We start from the raw sequence: 23,489 nt of genomic DNA, 5'->3' as shown, positions 1-23,489 counted from the left end.
CTGCTTCTCGCATCTAAAGTCTCCACCTCTGAGGCTTACTCCAAAGTTGTTATTGAATCAATCCTTGATCGTGTTACAAAGGAACATTCTACCAATGTCTCTACTTTGTCCAAGGCTGTTTCTGATTCTACTGATGCCTGCAAGGAAATAACTGAAAAAGTCGATAAACTAATTGCGGACACAATAGCATTCATGGAGGATTACAAGAACACCTACAACGCCAACATAGTGACCTATGAACAAGGCTATTTAGAATGTTGGTACCCTGTTCCAAACGGAAAAGGTGAACTTTGTTGAGCTTTGCAAAGCGCTTTAGTCTGATCATGAAGCATTCCAGTCTTCTATCACTGCAAAAACCACAAAGCTTCAAGAGGATTTGGCAACGGAAAATAAGATCATGGATGCTCTCGCCATCAAGGAGGAAAAGTGTAAGACGTTGGAAACCAAGCTTCACTTCTCTCAAAATCAGGTCGATGATTAGCTAACAAAGAAGGCAGTCACGCGCAGTTGCATCTCCGATGTCACTGGACTGCTCTCTGATATCATTGAGACTCGTGATCCAATGATCTCCATGATAGTAAAGAAGCATTTTTCTGAAATGCTAAGACCGGTGTTTGCTATGTTACACTGTTTGGAGGGTGTTTCAAAGCTGATGTCTTTTTTGAAACAAGGGGGAGAAGGTAGCTCCAAAGTTGAAACGAATGAACCCCCCAAAGATCCAATTAAATCTCCTGTCATCAAGCAAGAACCAAAGAAGAAAGAAAAGCTATTCAGTGAAGAGCCTATTATTGAGGATAGTAAAGACGAAGAGTCTGATGAAGCTGAGCTTAAAAGGCGGAAGGCTCGTGAGGTAGAGATTGATGAATATGCTCGCAACGTCAGAGAGGCAGAAGAAAATGAAAGAGTTGAGAAGGAAGCTCAGGCCACTCTTAAAAGAAAATGTTATTATTTCCTAAGTAGACCCTGAAGCGCATGCAAAACCAAGCTGTGGATATGCCAAGTCAGTATTGGTTGGATCCAATTGCCTCTTTTGAAATCCAAAATACATAGGATTTGCAATTGGACCTGCCTATCACACCAAAGGCGTTCAGGTTTTGTGCCTTTGTAAAGGTTGCTAATGTACCTTTCACAGACCACATTGCGGATCAAATGCTATTTGCATTCTACTTGAAGCACATGAAGCCTCAGTACGAGACTAGGAGTGAGAGCAAGATTATTGCTATGAAGGTTACTGGGCCGATCTAGATCGAAAGCTTCCATAATGAGAAGTTTAAAGTTACGAGAGGATCAACATCTCAAGCCTACGAATTCACTCTCGCAGACCTGCCTTGTTTGAACCCCCATGACTGGATGATGATATACAATATTCTACTAAGAAACAAGGAGAAGTACGAACCTATGGTGTCCCATCTTCAACTTTTGATCAAGTCTTATATTCAAGAAGTTGGAATGATGGATGTGGAGATTGCTACTGTTTTGAGGTAAAAATGAAGCGATGTTCCGAAGGAAGCTCCGAAAGACTTCGAGAAGCTCAAGCCAGGAAAAATTTTCAAGGACGGATGGTTTGTGGTGTACACGCCTAAAGATCATCCAGGAGAAGATCGTCACAAGTTATTTTTTCATCTCGAAGACAAAAACTTATTTACTGCTTCCTGTTTGGAGTTTATTTTGGAGCAGGTTGCATGGTTTAATGGAAACAACAAGAATGACGTAAAGTGTTTCACTGATGTGATCACTTAGTATATTCAAGTTTGCAAGCTGTTGTTGAGCTTCATTCCCAAGGTCTACAAAGTGCATAAGCGAATCAAGAACTAATTGGCTATAGTCTCAATTGACGCAAAGGGGGAGATTGTTGATGATTTAGTGTTGTGTCATTGGGCCTGTTTTGTCTAGTCCATTTTGTATAAATGAGTTGGGTCTGTCTACTCATATTTACTGCTAGGGTTATAGTATATAAGGTGCATGCATGCTACGTATTTAAGTTAACTCTTATAATTATCTTTGTAACCCTACTTTAAGCCTCTACAGAAGCAATTCTCCATCAAGTTCTTCTGAGGCGTGACTATTAATCATTTAACACCAGTTTGATCATATCGTGTTCTGTTTACCAGTTTTAATTTATTCGATCATTAAGGATTTATTCCTATCAGCCTTAATTGTAATTTTTTGGCATTAATGAGCCAAGAATGTCATTTTTACAAAAAGTGGCCCTTTTATGCCATTTTAGTAAATAATTAAGCTAATACTAGCAAAATAATAACAAACGGGCTAATTTTTCCATTCTCATGTTATTGGGCATTAGTGGCCCATTTATATGCTTGATAGGTCCTCAATACTCTTTATATGTTTATTGGGCCTCATTGACCCATTAACATGCTTGACGGACCTTGGATACTTTTTGCGTGCTATTTAGGCCTGTAAATACCTTACATGTGAAATGGGCGTTAGTTTTCCTTTTACATATATTTTGGGCCCAAGTTATAAAATCTCATTCCTTTCAGGCCTGGAAATGACTTACATGTTTAGCGAGCCTTAGTTGTTCACTTACATGGTTCATTGGGCCTGGAATATGTTTTATATATTTCTCTTCGCGTAAATTCAATTAAGGATCTAGTGAGATGTGTCGGTTGACACCTACTGAGTGTACGATGGTAGCCTGTAGTTGTGAGAACCCAAAATTTTCATTCGTACGAACTCTACAATCCAACACTTCAATTAAAAGTTAAATATTTTTCTACTAATTTTTAGCCAGTTTAAAGTCCATTTGAGTATTTTAATTAATTATTCACGAATTGGATGGATAAAAGGAAGTGATTTCTAGTTAATCGGGAATGTAATGGATCAATCAACACCTTGAATTGGTGTTCACGGCCAAACAAAGAGAGTTTGGGCCGTGAACTCTCTTAGGGCCGCAAACTCATGCCTTAAGCATGAGTTTATTCTCCATTCTTTCATTTCCTAACTTCCAAACTCAAGAACCAAAGCCATTCTCTCTCAAGTAGCATACCGTTCTTCACCCGATCTACCAAAAATGTAAGTATTACTTGACTTGATTTGTTGTTATAACCTATCTCCTAGTCATTATACATCATTTCATCCATTCAATTGTTGAATTTCATTAGATCTTCAAAACACCAAGAACACCAAGAACACACACTAGTGTTCTTGGACCTTAAACACCCAATCAAGCTCCTATCTTGTAAGTTCACTTTCCCTAGCTTCTTGTATGCTTAGTATGATCTTAATAACACTTGAAAATCATCAAGAAACCATAGAAGAAAGGAGTTTACGGCCAAGGATGATCTTGGGTCGTAAACCCCTTTCAAGGTGGTAAATTGGACCTTTGTTCCTTCCTATGCCTTGGATGCCAACCTTGATCCTTCCTAGAAGTGTTTAAGACCTTAAACAACAATCAAAACAACTCCTCATAAGAGTTTACGGCCGTAAACACCTAAGGAAAGGGTCCGTAGGCCATAAACTCTACTAGGTAGTGTTATTGTGCCCTTAATGCTACCCTAAGGCTTGGACTTGATCATTAGATGTTCAATCTTGACTTGTAAGACCTTAAATCACCAAATGGAACTTAGTACCATGAGTTTACAGCCGTATACTCATGGGGGTAATGACCTTAGGCCGTAAACTCCACAAGGAGTGGTCTTTGGGCCATAAATTCCAATGTCATGCCATACAGCCTTTAGATGCAACCCTTTGGTACCTATAACACTTGAATCAAAGTGTTTTCATGTCTTAGGGTGTTTTTAACTTGGTTAATTAGTTTTTAAATGACTAATTAGATACATATATGTTTGATTATATGTTAACTAGGATCATTGTGTGTGTACAAGTCCTCACTTGACACTTAGCTTCCTACATCCTCCGTTCATCCAAACCACCAACTGTAGGTGAGTTCATACCCCCTAATCAACGTTTTAAATGTTTTTAAATGCTTTTATAGGGGGGGAATACAAGTTAAATCATGCTAGTTATTATATCAATCACATGTGATTTATAACCAGCATACAAATGGATTTACCACACTTTTAGCTGTTTTATCAAACCGTTTACTTCAAATGGCGTTCCAAAACGTTTTACTTGTTTAACAACTTTTTATTAAACTGTACTACTTTTTGTATGTTTTCTTCCAAACTCTGTTATATTTTGTTATCAAAGGAATTACTTTTGAAATGCTTTATAGAATGACATCAAGTCATTATTATTTATTTATTGTTCAAAACCCTTACATGTTTTACAAAGCTTCGTTTATACTTTTAAATTGTTAAAAGCATGCCTATATATGTATAGTTATATAACTAATGTTTGAAGGACTTAGGAAGGCTAGCTCGCCTTATTTCCTTTTCCTCGTTGGGATGTGGCTTTAGGGTATCGGTTATCCATCCGAAGGTCGTTTAACTATTAGTTATATATCATGTATACATATATAGACATAAAAGTACCCTCAGTCAGTTCAGTACCTTTGGCTAGCAAAGGTATACCTTCGTTGATACTTGTACATTGGTAGTAACTTTTATAGGTATGGTTAGGAGATACTACTTGCTATTCCTATTACAAGGAATTACACCAGATTCAGTTCATACATGAGTCTATACTAAATGCTATATGAAGAGATACACTTACATGAATACACTTACTTGGATACACTTACATGGATACTTTTACATAGATACCTTGTTAAAAGCTTGCATGTATATGTATAGTTATATAAGTAATGTTTAAAGGACTTAGGAAGGCTAACCCGCTTTATTTCCTTTTCCTTGTTGGGATGTGGTCTGGTGGGTATCGGGTATCCGTCCGAAGGTCGTTTAAATATTTAGTTATATATCATGTGTACATATACGGACATAATAGTTCTGATTAGTCAGTTCAGTACCTTTGGGTAGCAAAGGTATACGTTCATATATCCCTAGTAAGCTATTATAGGTATAGTTTGGGCTTATATATGATTTGGTAATAAATATGGATTTTGACCTAGCGATTCATTGCGGAAGTCACCTTTAGTTCCAAACATAGAATAGGAACTACCAATCATATTACTACTTACTTACAACGGGTCTCGTGAGAAGACTACTTACATACAGCGGGTCTCGTGAGAAGACTACATACATACAGCGGGTCTCGTGAGAAGACTACTTACTTACAACGGGTCTCGTGAGAAGACTACTTACTTGCTTACTTTCTTTCACTTAAGTCTAGGTAGAAGACTACTTTCAAAACAGTCTAGTTTTGGTAGAAGACTACCTTTTTATACTAGTAAGAAATATGGGATTTTCTAGGAAATTCAAACGTTTACACTTTTACTTATAAGACTTTTCATTAATACTTATATAGATAATGACATTAAATAGTTATGAATTCACCAGCTTTAAAGCTGATACTCTCTTTCAAAATAATTTGTGTTCTCAGGTCACAAATAGACAGGTACCGATGTAAGGTTTAGAGAAGACGGAGCAGTCAAGACTCGTCTTTTATTTTGAGTATTCATTATGTTGTTATTACTATGAAAGAATACACTTGTAAGTAAAATTATACTAATAATGCAATGGATGATGTTGTTGCTTGTTTACTACTTTGCATTGTTGTGATACTGTACATGACGTCCTCCGCCCCCAAACGTTTCCACCGTCCCAATTTTGGGGTGTGACAGTAGTTATAACCCGAGTCTCTTAGAGGGAGAGCAGGGGGTTTGTGTATAGATCTATATGGGGATGTCACCCCACACCTGAGTTGTTCGCTACAGTTATACTACACCAGTCTAGGGTGACAAAAAAACTTATTCAATTATCCGTCGGCGTCCATAAACGCCTAGACAGGCGAAATTGTCATTATCTAGTATGGTTATAACGACTCACTTAGAAGAATTAACATTATGAAATTTACGGGAGACCATTCTCTTTGGATTACTCAGGAACATACTTGCGCCGGTACTCAATCTGGGGGTCGATATACCAGCATTCTCTTTTACAGGCAACATAGGGTTGTCTGGAGGCATTCTCTTTACATTCTTTTCATTTAATTTTGGAATTCTATTATATAATAACACACATGCATTAATACAAGATCGGACACAAACATACTAAACTATTTTAAGAAAATACAAGATTTTCTTATGATTACAAGTTATACAAATCATTTTCTCAAACATGCTTATGAACTCACCAACATCTTTATGTTGACCTTTATAAATTAACTTGTATTCTCAGAAAACTGTTGAAGCAGGTTAGGTTGAACAATCTAAAGGATGTTTTGTTATATTTTGTTTCATCATACTTTAATTATTTTGGCATGTAATATTTAAACACAATACTCGATGTAAACAATGTATCTTGTTATATTACATGTGTGATGATGATGATGTTATGTTTCAATTATATACTATGTGATGATACTACAAGCATGAAGTCACGCATAAGCCCCCAGATGTTTACGCCATTTGGTTCGGGGGTGTGACAGTAAATGTGAAGCATTTTCTTATTTTAGAGATGTACGTTATGTTTTAGGCCTTTTAGATGATGACAAATAATATGTGACATCCCCATTTTCACGGCCATAAAAGACCGATTTGTTTATGCTTTGTATTAAAATCGGAGTAATCTTTTAAAGAAAACAGTTGTGGAATTTGTTCCTAAAACAAAATGTGATAATAATTTATCAAAACATTTTTTTAAAGAAATGTATTTTCATTAAATAACAAAATCTCGAGATGTCATGTTCTGATGCAGGCCAAAAGTATAAATAGTATAAAATAGACCTTACAACACTAATTTATAACTACTGATCTATAATCCAAAATCTCTCGTCAGGTCCACCAACTTATACTCTTGTGCCATTACCTGTAATGCAAAGAAAACTGAGTGGGTCAGGCTTGGGAGCCTGGTTAACATATAGGGTTTTCAACCCACAATAATATAATTATTATATTTAATCATCAAACAATCAACCCAATTACTCATCCCCATTATCTTCTTTATTTCTTAAGGTTTTACCCTAAGAATCAACTATCCTTTATTCATTCGTTCCTAAGGATTGACCTAAGGAATTGGCACAAAGTCCATTGTTGCCCGAGGTTCCTATAACAAATACTAAATCCATAGCTGCCAAGGTTCATCTATACAGACTAAATCCATAGCTACCAAGGTTCATCTATATAGTACTAAATCCATAGCTACCAAGGTTCATCTACACTATACTAAATCCATAGTTACCATCGTATTATTATAAAGCACTAAATCCATAGTTGCCTGGGTTTTTAGAGTACACCGATGAACATCAAGTCCACAACACCTACAAGTTACGAGCTTCCTAGTGTTCCACAGGACTGTCTAGAATAGTCCGTGGTTGCCATCCCTACTCTGATGAATGACGGGGGCCATCGTTTGGGTAAAGGTTTCACTCATTTTTCACCTGTCACCCTCACCTCATGATCTATATCAACTTTCGTCTCATCCTAAAACTCATCTTTCATCACACACCAACTATTTCATCTACCCATGTTCTACCAAACATATTTGTAGATATAGATTACATATATAGTTTAAATCATTTAAAAACCTATATAAAACATTCATTCAACAACCATTTCAAGTAAACAAACAACATATAAACACATAGCATGTATTTCATAGCAAATACTTCATATCTATGCGGTAGAAGCAACTAACTACACACCCACTTGATAAGACGATTATCAGACATCACCTCGTCTCTTAAAACAATCGTTTCCGATGAAACCGGGATGCTTCATCCAAAATCGGCTTCTCGCGGATAGAGTTTCGGCTCGAAAACTCTTTTTCTCGGGATTTTCAGAGCTTCGGGACTTGTTTCGGGGGTCCGAATGATACTGGGGCTTCGGGGGTACAACTTGCCAAGAAAAAGGAAGAATGAGGGGGTGAAAGGAAACAAATTAGCAAACAACTTCGGTAGGCCTCACATTCTATTTATAGGGTGAGGCTGGCCTCCAAACGCAACGCATTCCACCGTGCGTCATTGCTTACAACCTTAGGACTTGACATGCGACGGGACAGGCTCTGGGCTCCGAACGCGGGGTGTTCCCTCTTTGAACGCAAGGCGTTCCCTCTTTGTTAAGGGTGCCTCGAACTTCAAAAATTCATATCTTTCGCATACGAGCTCTGTTTTAGACGTTCTTTATATCCACGCGAAGGTGAGATTATGCTCTACAATTCTCGTTTTGACTCCTTCGGCAAATTTTGAATTTATTTTTATTATATTATTTGTAGTAGGTCGGGACAGGAAAACTTCGTTATGAATTCACAACTCCTTCATCTAATGTCTGTTTTCATCTGTCGTTTTACCGCTAGACTACTATCGACGAGATCTTCGATTCTTGTTTACATTTTTTTGGCTAGAAATCACTCGATCTCATATTCGAACTTTGGGCTTCATACCGCTAAGTCGAAACTTCGAAAAGTCATAACTTCCTCATACGAAGTTGGATTTGCACGTTCTTTTTATGCACGCTCTCGGTTTAACGTATTCTACGACTTTCGTTTAGATCTCTAAGGCCAAATATCGCTCTATCGTAAATTCACTATTTACGTCGCGCTATGTCATGTCGGATCTGTCGCGAAACTTCGACAAGTCATAACTTCTTCGTTATAACTCAGATTTCAACGTTCTTTATATGCACGGAAACCTTGTGACATATACTACAACTTGGTTAATATTATTTATTCTAAACAAATCTTTTATCAATAAGTCATTTTTGACGTTTATCGTCTCTAAATTGACTAGTCGAATCTACGGGCATTACAATTATCTCCCCCTTAGGATGATTACATCCCGGAATCATCAACGAAATAGGAGTTGTATAATGATTCCATATGTCATATCTTTTCATCGTAGGTAATAATTGTAACTTCTATGTTTCTTCGAATGAGTATCTAACTCTTGGACTTCTTGACTGCAGCCGATGCTCAATCTTGCATCTGCTCTTCGTACTATGTTAGACACTTAATTGCAACCTACGAGTTACAAAATAAATCCTTATTGAGGACTCCTTCTTCTTCTTAGGATAGGTACTTTCCTTCATTTATTGTAACAGACTCATGGGTCATGTTCTAATGACCTCTCATCGTATGATGCAACGCTTAGACTCAAGTCTCTTAGAGTCAAATTCCAGAATGGAACTTACCTTCCTTCATATTCTAATGTGATATAATCACATTTTTAGCATGTAGCATTTTTAGCTACTAACTTCTTTAACAACGACCACGATACTATGGATCGCATTGATCTCAATCTTCTGACTTAGGTCAGATGTTACATCGAACTTGGTTCTATGAACCACGTAACAAACTCATCATAGTCGGACTCAATTTGAAATGACCACTAGGGTCAGAATATCAATGATCTTCTTAGTCATTACTGAAGTAATGGTAATGACATACTCGAATAAAACGGAATCAATTACTAGCTTCTTGGTAACCTTGTGACTTTCCTTGATCCAAGCGTGAGTCCCGTGCTTCCAGTAGTATAGATCTCTACTACTATTCACATCTACTCATACTTGTCCAAAGTATTTTCTCGCAGTCCCCAAGTCCTAAAATCACAAAACAATTTAACACATACGAATGTGTCCAATTAATCAACATTTTTTCCTACTCTACTAAGACTTCTTCCATGTGCATCTTCACTCATCAATTCTACTTCAACTCGATTGGTGATGGAAATTCCAGACGATGGGACAACTTCACGAATTACACCAATCGTTCCATCATCCTGCCAATCGAAGGTGTACTTCAGACGTACCATTAAACATTCTGTTATTTTATCAGACATATTCTAAAGGCAAGATACCACTCTTACGATATCTTCCGATAGGTGTCATTCACTATCATAAGCCTTCATTTTCTCTATTTACTCAATTCTCTACGAGTCTTCACCATAATGTTCTATACACCAAAGCAGTCATTCAGTGTATCAAGACGAGTATATAGATAGAGGAAGGTTTAGACGTGTAATCCTCCTTATTACTCCGAAAAAGTACATGTCATTTCTAATATCATAATTAAACGTTTAGAATCCTGAGCACATAAAATTTGTAGAACCGGTCGGCAACAGACCATAGATCCAAACAAATAATAACATATAAGGCAAACATATAGCATTTAACATGTAAAAGCATTTTAGGCATCTTTCCTAAAATATACTAGTGCTTGTGTCTAAAATATGGTAGACACTCATCTCACAATCTTCACTTAACATTCTAAGTTTAAGTCTAGAAATCCTACAAATTCCTAGTTCGCTTAAACTAATGCTCTGATACCAACTGTGACATCCCCATTTTTACGGCCAGAAAAGACCAATTTGTTTATGCTTTGTATTAAAATCAGAGTAATTGTTTAAAGAAAACAGTTGCAGAATTTGTTCCCAAAACAAAATGTGAGAAGAATTTATCAAAGCATTTCTTTAAAGAAATATATTTTCATTAAATAATAAAATCTCAGGATGTCATGTTCCGATACAAACCAAAAGCATAGACAATATAAAATAGACCTTACAACAGTTATTTATAACTACTGATTTATAATCCAAAAACTCACGTCAAGTCCACCAACTTATACTCTTGTGCCATTACCTGTAATGCAAAGAAAACTGAGTGGTTTAGGCTTGGGATCCTGGTGAGCATATAGGATTTTCAACCCACAATAATATAATTATTATATTTAACCATCAAACAATCAACCCAATTACCCATCCCCATTATCTTCTTTATTTCTTAAGGTTTTACCCTAAGAATCAACTATCCTTTATTCATTCGTTCCTAAGGATTGACCTATGGAATTGGCACAAAGTCCATTGCTGCCCGAGGTTCCTATAACAAACACTAAATCCATAGCTGTCAAGGTTCATCTATACAATACTAAATCCATAGCTACCAAGGTTCATCTATACAATACTAAATTCATAGCTACCAAGGTTCATCTACAGTGTACTAAATCCATAGCTACCATCGTATTATTATAAGGCACTAAATCTATCACTGCCTGGGTTTTTAGAGTACACCGGTGAACATTAAGTCCACAATACCGACAAGTTGCGAGCTTGCTAGTTTTCCACAGGACTGTCTAGAATAGTCCGTGGTTGTCATCCCCTACTCTGATGAATGACGGGGGCCATCGTTTGGGTAAAGGTTTCACTCATTTTTCACCTGTCACCCTCACCTCATGATCTATATCATCTTTCGTCTCATCCTCAAACTCATCTTTCATCACACACCAACTATTTCATCTACCCATGTTCTACCAATCATATTTTTAGATATAAATTACATATATAGTTTAAATCATTTAAAAACCTATATAAAACGTTCATTCAACAACCATCTCAAGTAAACAAACAACGTATAAACACATAGCACGTATTTCATAGCAAATACTTCATATCTATGCGGTAGAAGAAAGTAACTAAACACTCACCTGATAAGACGATTATCGAACAACACCTCGTCTCTTAAAACAATCGGTTCCGATGAAACCGGAATGTTTCCTCCAAAATCGGCTTCTTGCGGAAAGAGTTTCAACTCGAAAACTCTTTCTCTTGGGATTTTCGGAGCGTCGGGACTTGCTTCGGGGGTCAGGATGATATCGGGGCTTCGGGGGTACAACTTGCCAAGAAAAAGGAAGAATAAAGGGGTGAAAGGAAAGAAATTAGCAAACAACTTCGGCTGCCCTCGCATTCTATTTATAAGGTGAGATTGGACTCCGAACGCAGCGCGTTCCGCCGTGCGTGATGGCTTACGAACTTCGGACTTGACATGCGATGGGACAGACTCTGGGCTCCGAACGTGGGGCGTTCCTTCTTTGAACGCGGGGCGTTCCCCCTTTGTTAAGCGTGCCTCGAACTTCATAAATTCATATCTTTCGAATATGAGGTCCGTTTTTGACGTTCTTTATATCCATGCAAAGGTGAGATTATGCTTTACAACTCTCGTTTAGACTCTGTCAGCAAACCTTGACTTTATTTTTATTATATTATTTTTAGTAAGCCGGGACAGGAAAACTCTGTTATGAATTCACTACTCCTTCATCTAACATCCGTTTTCGTTTGTGTTTTTACCGCTAGACTACTATCGACAAGATCTTCGATTCTCATCTAGATTGTTTCGGCTAGAATTCACTCGATCTCATATTCGAACTTTGGCCTGCATACCGCTAAGTTGAAACTTCGAAAAATCATAACTTCCTCATACAAAGTCAGATTCGGACGTTCTTTTTATGCTCACTCTTGGTTTAACGTATTCTACGACTTTCGTTTAGATCGCTAAGGCTAAATATTGCTCTATCGTAAATTCACTATTTATTTCGCGCTATGTCGTGCCAGATCTGTCGCGAAACTTCAACATATCATAACTTCTTCGTTATAACTCGGATTTCAGCGTTCTTTATATACACGGAAACCTTGTGACTTATATGCACGGAAACCTTGTGACATATACTACAACTTGGTTAAGATTATTTAGTCTAAACACTCTTCTATCAAAAAGTCATTTTTGACGCTTATCGTCTCTAAATTGACTAGCTCGGATCTACTGGCGTTACATAATACTTCGATGCAATTAAAGAAACAAAGTCATTATGGAACTGATTTTTATCTATGGTTCTTATTTGCTACGATGTTACTGTTTAACTATTTGTGTAGACGAGAGTTAGATGGTATCCTTTACAACCAACAACATAGATTAAAGACTCTGGGTATTATAATTTTCGATCATTATTTAAAAAGAACGTATACTATCTATTTTCACTATGCAATATATAAAAAAAATTATTCCCAATTAATAAGTTAAGAGCAGTCGTTATTATGACAATTATATGTTGCCTTATCTAGACCTTAAATTTATATTTCGTTTTAAAAATCATAATTATATCAAATATTCAAATAAATATATTTATTAATTTTAGACAAAATTACAAAAATGGTTCCTATGGTTTGCAAAAAGTCACAAAGTCAGTCCCTATTAAATATTTTTTTGAAGTAAATGGTCATTGTTGTTTGAAAAACTTGCACGAATGACCATTTTTACTAACGTCATTAGTATTCAACCGTTATGACTGAATTCGTAAGAACATTTTCATCTTTTCAAGTACAAAGAGACTAAATTCGTGACATTTGGTAAACCATAGGGATCATTTTTGTAATTCGTCTAAAAATAATTTAAATGAATGGAGGAGGATTCGAAGCCCCTAATCCCAAATCAACCTAAGCCTTATACCACTAAGCTGCATCGAAACTTGGTTTATAATTCCGAAAAATAAATTATATTACGTAAAATCGCAAAAAAAGATAAATAACAAAATACATTACACTTTTTTTTACATAATTTTTTTTAATAAAACAAATTGTACTTTTACTTATTGAAGAAAAAATGAATTTTTACAATTCCTTTATATGTTTTTTACGTATTTATTTTACGTAAAATAATTTTTGTTATGTATTTAAAAACTACGTTTTGCATAATACGTTATTATGTTGTTATAATCTTATAATATACACTTTTATATTATGTTAACGTATTTAATTGGTTGAAAGCAAAACTACAAGTATTTTTTTACGTAAAAACATTAAGAACATAGCGTAAAAAAATACTTGAATATTCGCTTTAAATCAACTAAAGATGTTAAGATAAAGTAAAAGTATATTTTAAGATTTTAACAACGTAATAACATTTTTGTATAATATATTATTACATTTTTTTATGTATTTAAAAGTATATTTTCAAATTATAACAATGTAATAACATTTTATATGAAAACTTATTTTTTAAATATATAAAAAAAGCATATTTTCCATAAACAAATACTTAAAAAAATTGGTCTAAATATATTTTTTTTACAATACAATAAAAATATATTTTGTTTTATTAATTTTTTTTGTAAAAATATGTTTTTATTTTTTTTATTATTGTTAATGTAATTACGACTTTACGTAATATAAGTTAGTTTTCGGAACGTTAAACCAAGTTAGGATGTAGCTTAGTGACATAAGGCTTAGGTTGATTTGGAACAAGGGATGAAGGTCTCAGGTTCAAATGTCCTTACGAATTTAATCCCTAACGACGTTAGTAGAAAGGGTTATCCGTCCAAGTTTTTCAAACCACAACGACCATTTATTTCAAAAACAATTAATAGGGACTGATTTTGTTACTTTTGGCAAACCACATAGACCACTTTTATAAATCTTACATCTGGACTATAGAACAAAGACACAAAGTATTCATTGTTTTAAGAGAAAATGATAAAAATAGCCATTTACACTAATTGCATTACAAAAATAGCCAAAAAAATCGAAATTACAAAAATGGCCACCCATTTCGCAGATGAGAAGGTCCCATCTGCGAAATGACATTCTCATCTGCGAAAGTACAAGTACCTAAAGCACAGTTGTGCTTTAGGTACTTGTACTTTCGCAGATGAGAAGGTCCATCTGTGAAATTGTTTCTCATCTGCGAAATGCCCTCGATTTTGACTATAAAAACGTTTTTTTTCTTCATTTTTCACCCTTCTCTACACAAAAACTCTCTCTAACTTTGGGCTTCTCTCGGAATTTTAGCTAGTTTTTGAAGAAAATGGAAGATTATGTCAACAATCCCGCAAATATGGTTAGATTTTAACTCTTTTAATGTCAACAATCTCTTTATTTTATCATTTGTTGTATTATTTAGTGTTAAAAAAGGGTAATTTTGTTGTGTTTGATAGTTTTAATATTTTTTTAGTATACTTGAAGTTTAAATACAAGTAGAGATAAGTAGAGACTGCGTAGATAATGTTTACAATTTGTTATTTTTGTTGTTTTTTTAGTTGTTGTATAACCTGAAATCTTGTATATTCTTATCGTATAATTGTTTATATAAAGTGGAAAATAGTCGTTTGTATATATATTTGTCGTATAAGTATAACATTTGTATAAGTTGAAAATTTGTCGTATATATATTGTTAGAAATTGTTTCTGTTTGTCGTATAAGTATAACATTTGTATAAGTTGAAAATTTGTTGTATATATATTGTTAGAAATTGTTTGTATTTGTCGTGTAAGTTGAAAATTTGTATAAAGTTGTCGTATAACTTGCAAAATTGTTAGTTTGTTTGTCGTTTTATTTTTAAATTTTTTTTTTGTTTATATGGTTATAAAATGTTAGTTTTAATTAGAAAGATAAAAATTGTTTATATATTTGTCGTTTAAGTTGAAAATTTGTTTAAGTTGAATATTTGTCGTTGATATATTTGTCGTTTAAGTTGAAAATATGTTTAATAAAATGTTTATATAATTATGTAGATATTGTTTTCTATCGTAAATATATTTGTTGTATAACTTGGAAAATTGTTTATATATGTGTATGTTATTGTTTTTTATCGGAAATATATATATTAGTAATTAAGAAATTGTATTTGCAGTTCGTAATCATATATTTAAAAAAAAAAAATTTAGTTATCTAATTTGTTTTTGTGTTTTTTTTGCAGCATGATTTTAGTTTAATGAATACGAAAGCCTTTGCGAACTTAAAAGGCTCTGGCGGTAACATATGGGAAGTATTTGAAGTTTTAGATGATGCCCGACGTGCTATTTTCAGAGATACCGTCTTTGGTTATTTTATTGATGTCCCTCGTTTACAAGAGGACGCATTATTGTTTCATAAAATGTTCATTCATCAGATCCGGCCGGACCCTGTTTTATCCCCAGATGGAATAAAACGTTTATATTTTCGAGTAGGCAATACGAAAATGGTTTATGGGCCGGAAGAGTTTTGTTTGATTACCGGCTTCAATTTTGGGGAGTATCCAAAAAACATTGGGAGAAAAGGGTCAGAAAAATTAATAAGCAGTAAAAAAAGATGTTTACTGCGTGAACGGCTATTTCCGGACCATACTAATAGTTCGGTGAAAATCGGCGACCTGAAAAGTTTAATTTTAAATCGAACATTCCTAGCACTTGACGACGTTGATGCAGTTAGAGTATGTTTGATATACATTTTGTGTGAAGGTTTTTTGGGTAAAGAAGTTAACGATCGGGTGCCACAAGATTGGTTTTATTTGGCTGAGAATTTGGATCTCTGGAATAGGTATATTTTGTTTACGTTAAAAGTTCTATTTTATTAAAGTTATAATTTATATAATAATCAATTTTGTTTTTTTGTTTTGTTAGCTTCGCTTGGGGTAGCTATCTCTGGGATTTTACTTATGTTGACCTTGAGGATACATGGAATAAGATACATAATTATTTATCAGTTTCTGAGCGTGGTCAAACTTTAAAGTACTCCGTCTCAGGATTTACGGCTCCATTTAGGGTATAAAAATTTTCTTATATTTAAATTGTTTTATTGTTATATTTTTTATTTTAATTTTAACTTTTATTACTGTAATTGTAAAAAAATTGTAGATATGGATATATGAGATGATTCCGGCTGTTCGTGCATGTAGATTTGCATCGAGAAAAAATAAAGACTTGCCTCGGATGAAACGATGGAGTGGAACAAAAAAATTGAAATGGGTTGACGTGAACAAGATTTGGTCAAAGATGCAGGTTTAAAAATATTTCGTTTATTATTAATAAAGTTGACTATTATACTTTTATATGCATTTTTAATATGTTTAATTTTTTAGGCGGGGCTACCACCAAGACAAAACATGTTACCGGGTGATGGTGAGATGACATCTTTTTATTATATGTCATTTCAAGAGTATGTATATGGTGAAGGGAAAGCAGTTTCATCCCCAGTACGGGACCATTTTAGGAGACAAGACGAATCTTCGTCTAGTATGTCGTCCAGTGGTCGCTCTCATGGTAGAGGTCGGGGCAGTGGGAAACACAAGCTAGACGAGGTGTTGAAACGGCTACATGCACTGGAGCAGCATGTATTTATGAACCGACAACCTACAGAGGTTTTTGTTGAAGAAGTGAATAATGACCAATTTTGGAACGACATTTTTTTTGATGATACGACAGTGTCACAAAGAAATTATGATGAACAGGTTAGTTACACGCTACATTATTTATTAAATTTTATTAACATATATGAATACCTGTGTTTATATTTTATATTTGAAAATATAGGTTGTGCAAGATGAAGTGATGAATAAAAACAATACAACTGAAAATGTTTTTGGTGATACTCAAGACGACAAGGTTGTTATAGATGTTACCTTTACGATTTTAATAATTACTTTTTAATAAAGTGTCTTTTTTTATTGAGTAAAAAGTTATATTTTTAATGTAGGTGTTGGAGGAGAGGAATGAGTATGCGGGGAACAAATTTGATGATGATGTGTTTGATGTTAATAATTATAGTGAAGTTAAAGAGGTTATTATAGTTACATTAATATAAATATTTTGTTTATTTAGATATTATTGCTTATTAAATTATGTGTATTTCGTTATTAAGTATAAAGTATTATTTTTAATGTAGGAGTGGGAGGAGAGGAATGACAATGCGGGGAACAAATTTGATGATGATGTGCCGGACGAAGACGAACTAATAATAACGGGAAATGTAGATTATTTTCATGATGATGATGATGACAAAGAAGTTACACCCGATAAACCGAGCAGTCGAAAACCATCACAATATTTGTGCCCTCCTTACACCGAGGTATTCGTTTTATTTATAAACTGATGATTTTATGTTTATGTGAATTATCTAAAAGATATAGATTTAAACATTTCAATATTGTTTTTAGTTGCACACGACACCGAAGCAAAAAAGAAGAACAAAAAAGAAGGTTGATATGAAATCAACAAGCCTCGTTCCTCCTCCAGTTTTTGGTGTTGCTCATGACTTCTCCATGTTGCGCCTGCAACCTTACGTAACAGGCGGTGAGGATGTCATCCAAAATTATGTATTGCATTCATATGATGTCCAGCATCGTTTGTTTAATTTCGTGTTAGATAGAGATTTTTGGAGCTCATTGTTTGGGCATACACACGACGGATGGTTGGAGTCAGCGGTAAATTAATTGTTAATTAATTCTTTTAAAAGTTAATTGTTTTTTAGTCAATAACAAAAGTATCATGTGTGCAACATATAACCATTTGGTACCGACTTTTGATGGAGAGACGGTTTGAGAGCGACCGACATACAATAATGCCTCCAAATTTTTTTGTTTCTCATGCTTTGGAAGAAGGACAGGACTGGAGGGCGTTTATGGCTGGTATTGCTACGTACCCCAACTTCATGGTTGCTTGGTGGGATGTTGATACGGTAAACTTAATAGTTTATATTGAAAATAACATCGTTTTTTTGTTATGTTTTTGTATTGTGATGTTTTTGTATTGTGATGTAAATAAACATAATTTTATTTTCTAATCCTTATACAGGTCTTATTGCCGATTCATTCATCCCCTAATCATTGGCTATTTGAGGAACTACGATTAGCGTCAATGGAAGTGCATATTTATGACAGTCTTGGTAGAGGTGCTTATGAAAAATTCCAATCTGAAGGAATCTTTTCCAAATTTGAACGTCGGGTGGCAAATTATTTGGACAAGATTAAGTATTGGGCCTGGAGGAACATCCCAAGGATTCCATTGAATATGCAATTCATTTATGAAGAAAACGTTCCCCAACAAAGTAGTCATTTGGGAGATTGCAGTGTTTTTCTTTGTATGTTTATGGAGAAATTGGTTTCAGGTCAACCAATACGTGTTCTTATTGACCCAAAGAACGCAGCTTTAGAGTTCCGTCTCCGGATGACAAAAATTATTTGGGGGTCTTGTCTTGGTCCTATGTAGTTGGATTATATAAATGTATATACAAATTAATGTTGGATTTCATTATTAGTTTATTTTTACAGTTTACTCAACGGATGGCAAAAAATATAACGTTACGACAATTACAACAAATTAATGACCTACTAATTACTTATCAATACATACAACATAAGAACGACTACAACATTTGTTTTAACGTTACAAATACAACAATTTATTGACCTAACAACTTCAAAACCATAAAAACAATATTGAAAAGCTTACAACTTGTAAACAAGAACTGCCAAGAACAACACCCAACTACAAACCAACGCTATCTTTAACTTCTTATTTTCTGATTGAAAGAGCTTATTAGAGTTAGCTACTTTAGCTATTACCATAGAAGATTGGTCCTTCTCTTCATCAACCCAACTGATAAACCCGCATTTTGGTCCCTGTTAAATTTAATATTCACAGTAAGAAAATAAATTTTTGTGATGTAAACACGAGGGTTTAAATTTGAATGACGTTAACAACATGATACCAAATACGGGCAAGCGTAAAACAATCTTCCTGGGTTTTTAGCTGTACCCGAAATCCTAACGATACGTTCTCCTCCGCAATTGCAGTATGCCATTAGCCTTCTTATTCTTTTAAATCGGAGTTACTTTCTCAGTTAAATTTTTCATAATGAGTGACACCCATTTATAGAATAAATCATATTACGGACAATTCTTTTTGACTATGAAATGAACTGGTTTGACTATGAATTCAAAAAGTTCAACTATGAAATGCAGAAAAGTACATTCTGTAGTGTTGTCATGTCGGTCAGTGAAATTTGACTATGAAATGAACTGGTTTGACTATGAATTCAAAAAGTTCAACTATGAAATGCAGACAAGTACATTATGTAGTATTGTCATGTCAGTCAGTGAAATTTGACTATGAAATGAACTGGTTTGACTATGAATTCAAAAACTTCAACTATGAAATGCAGACAAGTACATTCTGTAGTGTTGTCATGTCGGTCAGTGAAATTTGACTATGAAATTAACTGGTTTGACTATGAATTCAAAAAGTTCAACTATGAATTTAAAAGGTTAAACTATGATTTTTGATCAGTAGAGATACAATATTTTCTATTTATAATTGCATTTGTTTCATAATGCATTTGTGTGATCATTGTAGAGCACTATCATCGGTATTGAAAATGAGTAGTTACAGCGAAAGAACCTTTTCTCAACTACCAATTTTCTTGCATAACCTTCAAAGAACAAATCCTAATACCTTCACAGCCATTAAGAAAACTGATACCAACCGCTGTCGCTTCTGTTTTGTGGCTTTAGGTTGCGTGGTATAACATACTTCTTTTATTGAGTTATACAATATTTCATGGTAATGTATCTCGATTAGTTTTTACTTATCACTAATATGTGTTCGTTTTTATGTAGATTCGTACCTTCCTTAAGTGCATGATACCGCTGATATATGTGGGTTATTTACCCCTTCTTGGGAGCTTTCTGACAACAATGTACTTTGCAGTGGCTTTAGATGGAAATCATGAACCACTACTCTTAGCACCTGGTTTGGGAACCTTACAGTGTGAAGAATCATGGAGATGGTTCATGATGAGGTTAAGAGATTGTTTAGGTGAGGACATAGAGGTTGGTTTCATAAGCAACCTGTGTGATAACATAGACTTTGGTGTTGAGAGTGCTTACCCGGATTCCTATCATGGATATTGTCCTAAAGATATAGCTCGAAAGATACGTGAGTCTGTCGAACATAACAATACGGAAGTCGAATCGTTGTTTTGGAAGTCATGCAATGCATATAGCGTTGATGATTTTTACTTGTGTTTGGAAAGGTTGCAAAGTACATGTAGTAAATCACCTTTCTGCACCTTGCTTATGAGTCCAATTTACTGGCTTGACAATATACCGATTTCAAAATGGACAAGAGCATTTTTCCCAAAAATACGTTACAATGTTAAATCGATTGACGTCCCTGAAATTTTGCAAATTATATCCTCACGTGAGTTTCCTATAACAACGATAATTGAGTTAACCACCACGTCGATAGTATCAAAGTATGCTGAACGGGCCGAACTGGCTGGTAAGGGAGATTGATATATTTAGTTTTTTTTATTTTGCTACTATTTTTATTAAAATATCAAATTTTACAGGGAGGTTGTCTGGTGGGTTGATCCCTTACGTTGAGAGTAAGGTTCAAAAAAGTCTCAACAAGTCTTATAATTGTAATGCAAGACGTTTGTATGGGGATACATTTGAAGTCGATGACACTTTTTCCACCAGCAACGTATAACTTGAACGAAGGGTATGTAGTTGTGGTAAATGGCAAAAAAGCGGTATACCATGTGGCCACGCTATAGCATGTCTTAGAACCCGTACATATGAGTCCATTCAGAGAATGGTTGATTACAAGTTCACTAATTATGTGTATCGACTTGCATATGGATCTGAGTTGGTGAATGCTATACCATCACATGTGCATTGGGAAATACCAAATGAAACGGTGGTCCTGTTACCTCCCTCAATGCAGTAGTTATTCATGTAGCACCTTTATGTTTTATGTAGTATTATGTATTAGTTTTTTATGTACCCCGTTTTTATTTTAGTGTTGTGTTACGTATTAGTTATCCATGTACCCAGTTTATATTTTATGTCGTATTATGTGTTAGTTATTTATGTACCCCATTTATATTTTATTGCGTTCTAAATATTGGCTATTGAGGAAACAACATACATTAAAAGAAATGGACGTTTATTAAATAGTAACGACTAGACACATACAACAACAAGCAACTTAAATAACGAAAAACAGTTAACTTAACCAACATGCATATTAAAAATAAGGGACATTGTTTAAAAGATTCCATGCATCTAAGTGGGTAAACTCGCTACCATCATATTCAAAACGGTATAGTTCCAAAGCCACCTGCCGTAGAATGTCTTCATCCGTATTTGCATGTTCGTTATCCAACTCGTTATAAATACGTTGAAATTGTTTCACCTTCATTTTCATATCCAGAAACTTCGCTTTGACATCTCTTCTTCTTCGATATTGAGTGCGGTTCATTAAATGGTGAAACAAATGACAGACACGAGACCAAAATGATCCAGCACGAACTTGTGGGGGACCCGGTGGAAAATCCACCTCTACAGTTGTAATCCAAGCTTGAACCAAAGCGACCTCCTCTGCGTTCCTCCATATATGTGGTGAGTCCATAATTGCAAGAAGGGAAGTAATAGAATACAATTACAACGGATATTGAAATCTATTTATAACGACTCCTTACTTTCCTGGTGCAATGACTTGTCAACTCAAGCAGCAATGTATTGTGTTGTCATTCAACTGGGGATGAATTGTCAACTCCAACAGTGATCTGTTGTGTTATAAGTATAGTACACTGCATTCGTCAGTTAATTTTGACTATGAATTGCAGACATATTAGAAGATTGGACTGCAATTTTGTGTAGAAACTACTATAAATTGACCTTAAGTTACATGCAATACTTTATTAAATTAACCAATAAAGTTGTTCAAATATTGTTTTTAGATTCTACTCTCTTTGTTTCAATCAAAATGACTTCTATACCATGGAGCAATGAAGAGTTCTTGGTTCTTACACATGCTTATATTCATGTGTACGAGACAAGCAAGTTGAACGATCCAATGTTTTGGAGCCGTTTAAGAAATATTTTCAATGCTGAAAACCGAATGGCTACAAGAAACGATCGTGACGAACTAGACATCTTAGCAAGATGGTATGAAATGAAAACCGAAGTTCTATTATTCAACGATCTTTATACCAAAATTCACGACACCCATTTAAATGCTACTGAGGATGTCATCTTGGAAGCTGCTAAGGAGGAATACAAGTCATTAAGTAACGGGTTGGAATTCCAGTTTGAAGCCCTGTGGAATATTTTGAAATATATCCCGTTTGTTTAAAATCTATTTTAGTTTATTATTTGAGTACTAGGTTATTTTCATGTATTTCTTATGTATTTCGTATGTATTTCGTTTGTTTAAAATGTATTTTAGTTTATTATGTGAGTACTAGGTTATTTTCATGTATTTCGTATGTAATTCGTATGTATTTCATATGTTTAAAATATATTTTAGTTTATTATGTGAGCAACTCATATGATTAACTTGAGTTAATAAATGGTCATTGCATTAGTTATCACAATATATTAGAATACATTAGTAACAAGGATTCCATGAACCATTAAAAACATCACAACAATTACATGAAAAACAATGACATAATACGAACAAAGCATTAACACAAAACACAAGTCCATGGGTTATTCTTAACACAAATTAGAGCGGTCTACTTGAAATATTGTTTATCTCTAACAACCTTCCAAACTTCCTCATATTCGAAGTCTCTGCCGTCATGCTCACAGATGTAAAACTCTGTAACAACTTCCAAGAACTCTTCTTCGTCACGATAACGAACATTGTTACGTTTCGCATAACTACATGCTCGATTGAACCATGTCACTTCTTCCTTTACATCCGTCCACTTAGTAACAACATCTGATTTTTCTCTTTTTTGCCCTTCTCCCATCTCATGGTTAAACAAAGATGTGATGCGACTCCATTCATCACCAATTAGGCAATGCGGGGGAGCAAGTAACGATACACCATCCTTAACACTTAGCCAACATCATGTTAGAACTAACACCTCGTTTGTCGTCCATGGCCTTTCAGAATTGGAACCAGGTACTTCATTCGAAGAA

At 34.7% G+C, this 23,489-nt stretch overlaps 1 protein-coding gene and 1 long non-coding RNA gene across 2 annotated transcripts; both read left to right on the top strand.

The window, feature by feature from the left end:
- The first annotated feature begins 17,551 nt into the window (after positions 1–17,551).
- LOC145014618 (uncharacterized) lies at positions 17,552–17,750 on the top strand. The gene is made up of 2 exons (XR_013665568.1): positions 17,552–17,620; positions 17,709–17,750. It is a non-coding gene; the product is annotated as an uncharacterized LOC145014618 (long non-coding RNA).
- Positions 17,751–20,246: 2,496 nt separating this feature from the next.
- On the top strand, positions 20,247–21,042 carry LOC145016852 (uncharacterized). The gene is made up of 2 exons (XM_078975033.1): positions 20,247–20,832; positions 20,903–21,042. The coding sequence occupies exons 1-2, from the start codon at positions 20,247–20,249 to the stop codon at positions 21,040–21,042; spliced, it is 726 nt and encodes a 241-aa protein (XP_078831159.1).
- Positions 21,043–23,489: the final 2,447 nt, after the last annotated feature.

Source organism: Lactuca saligna, chromosome 9, assembly GCF_052625555.1.
Source record: "Lactuca saligna cultivar CGN05327 chromosome 9, ASM5262555v1, whole genome shotgun sequence".
Taxonomy (NCBI): domain Eukaryota; kingdom Viridiplantae; phylum Streptophyta; class Magnoliopsida; order Asterales; family Asteraceae; genus Lactuca; species Lactuca saligna.
This window is presented reverse-complemented; position numbering and strand designations above follow the sequence as displayed.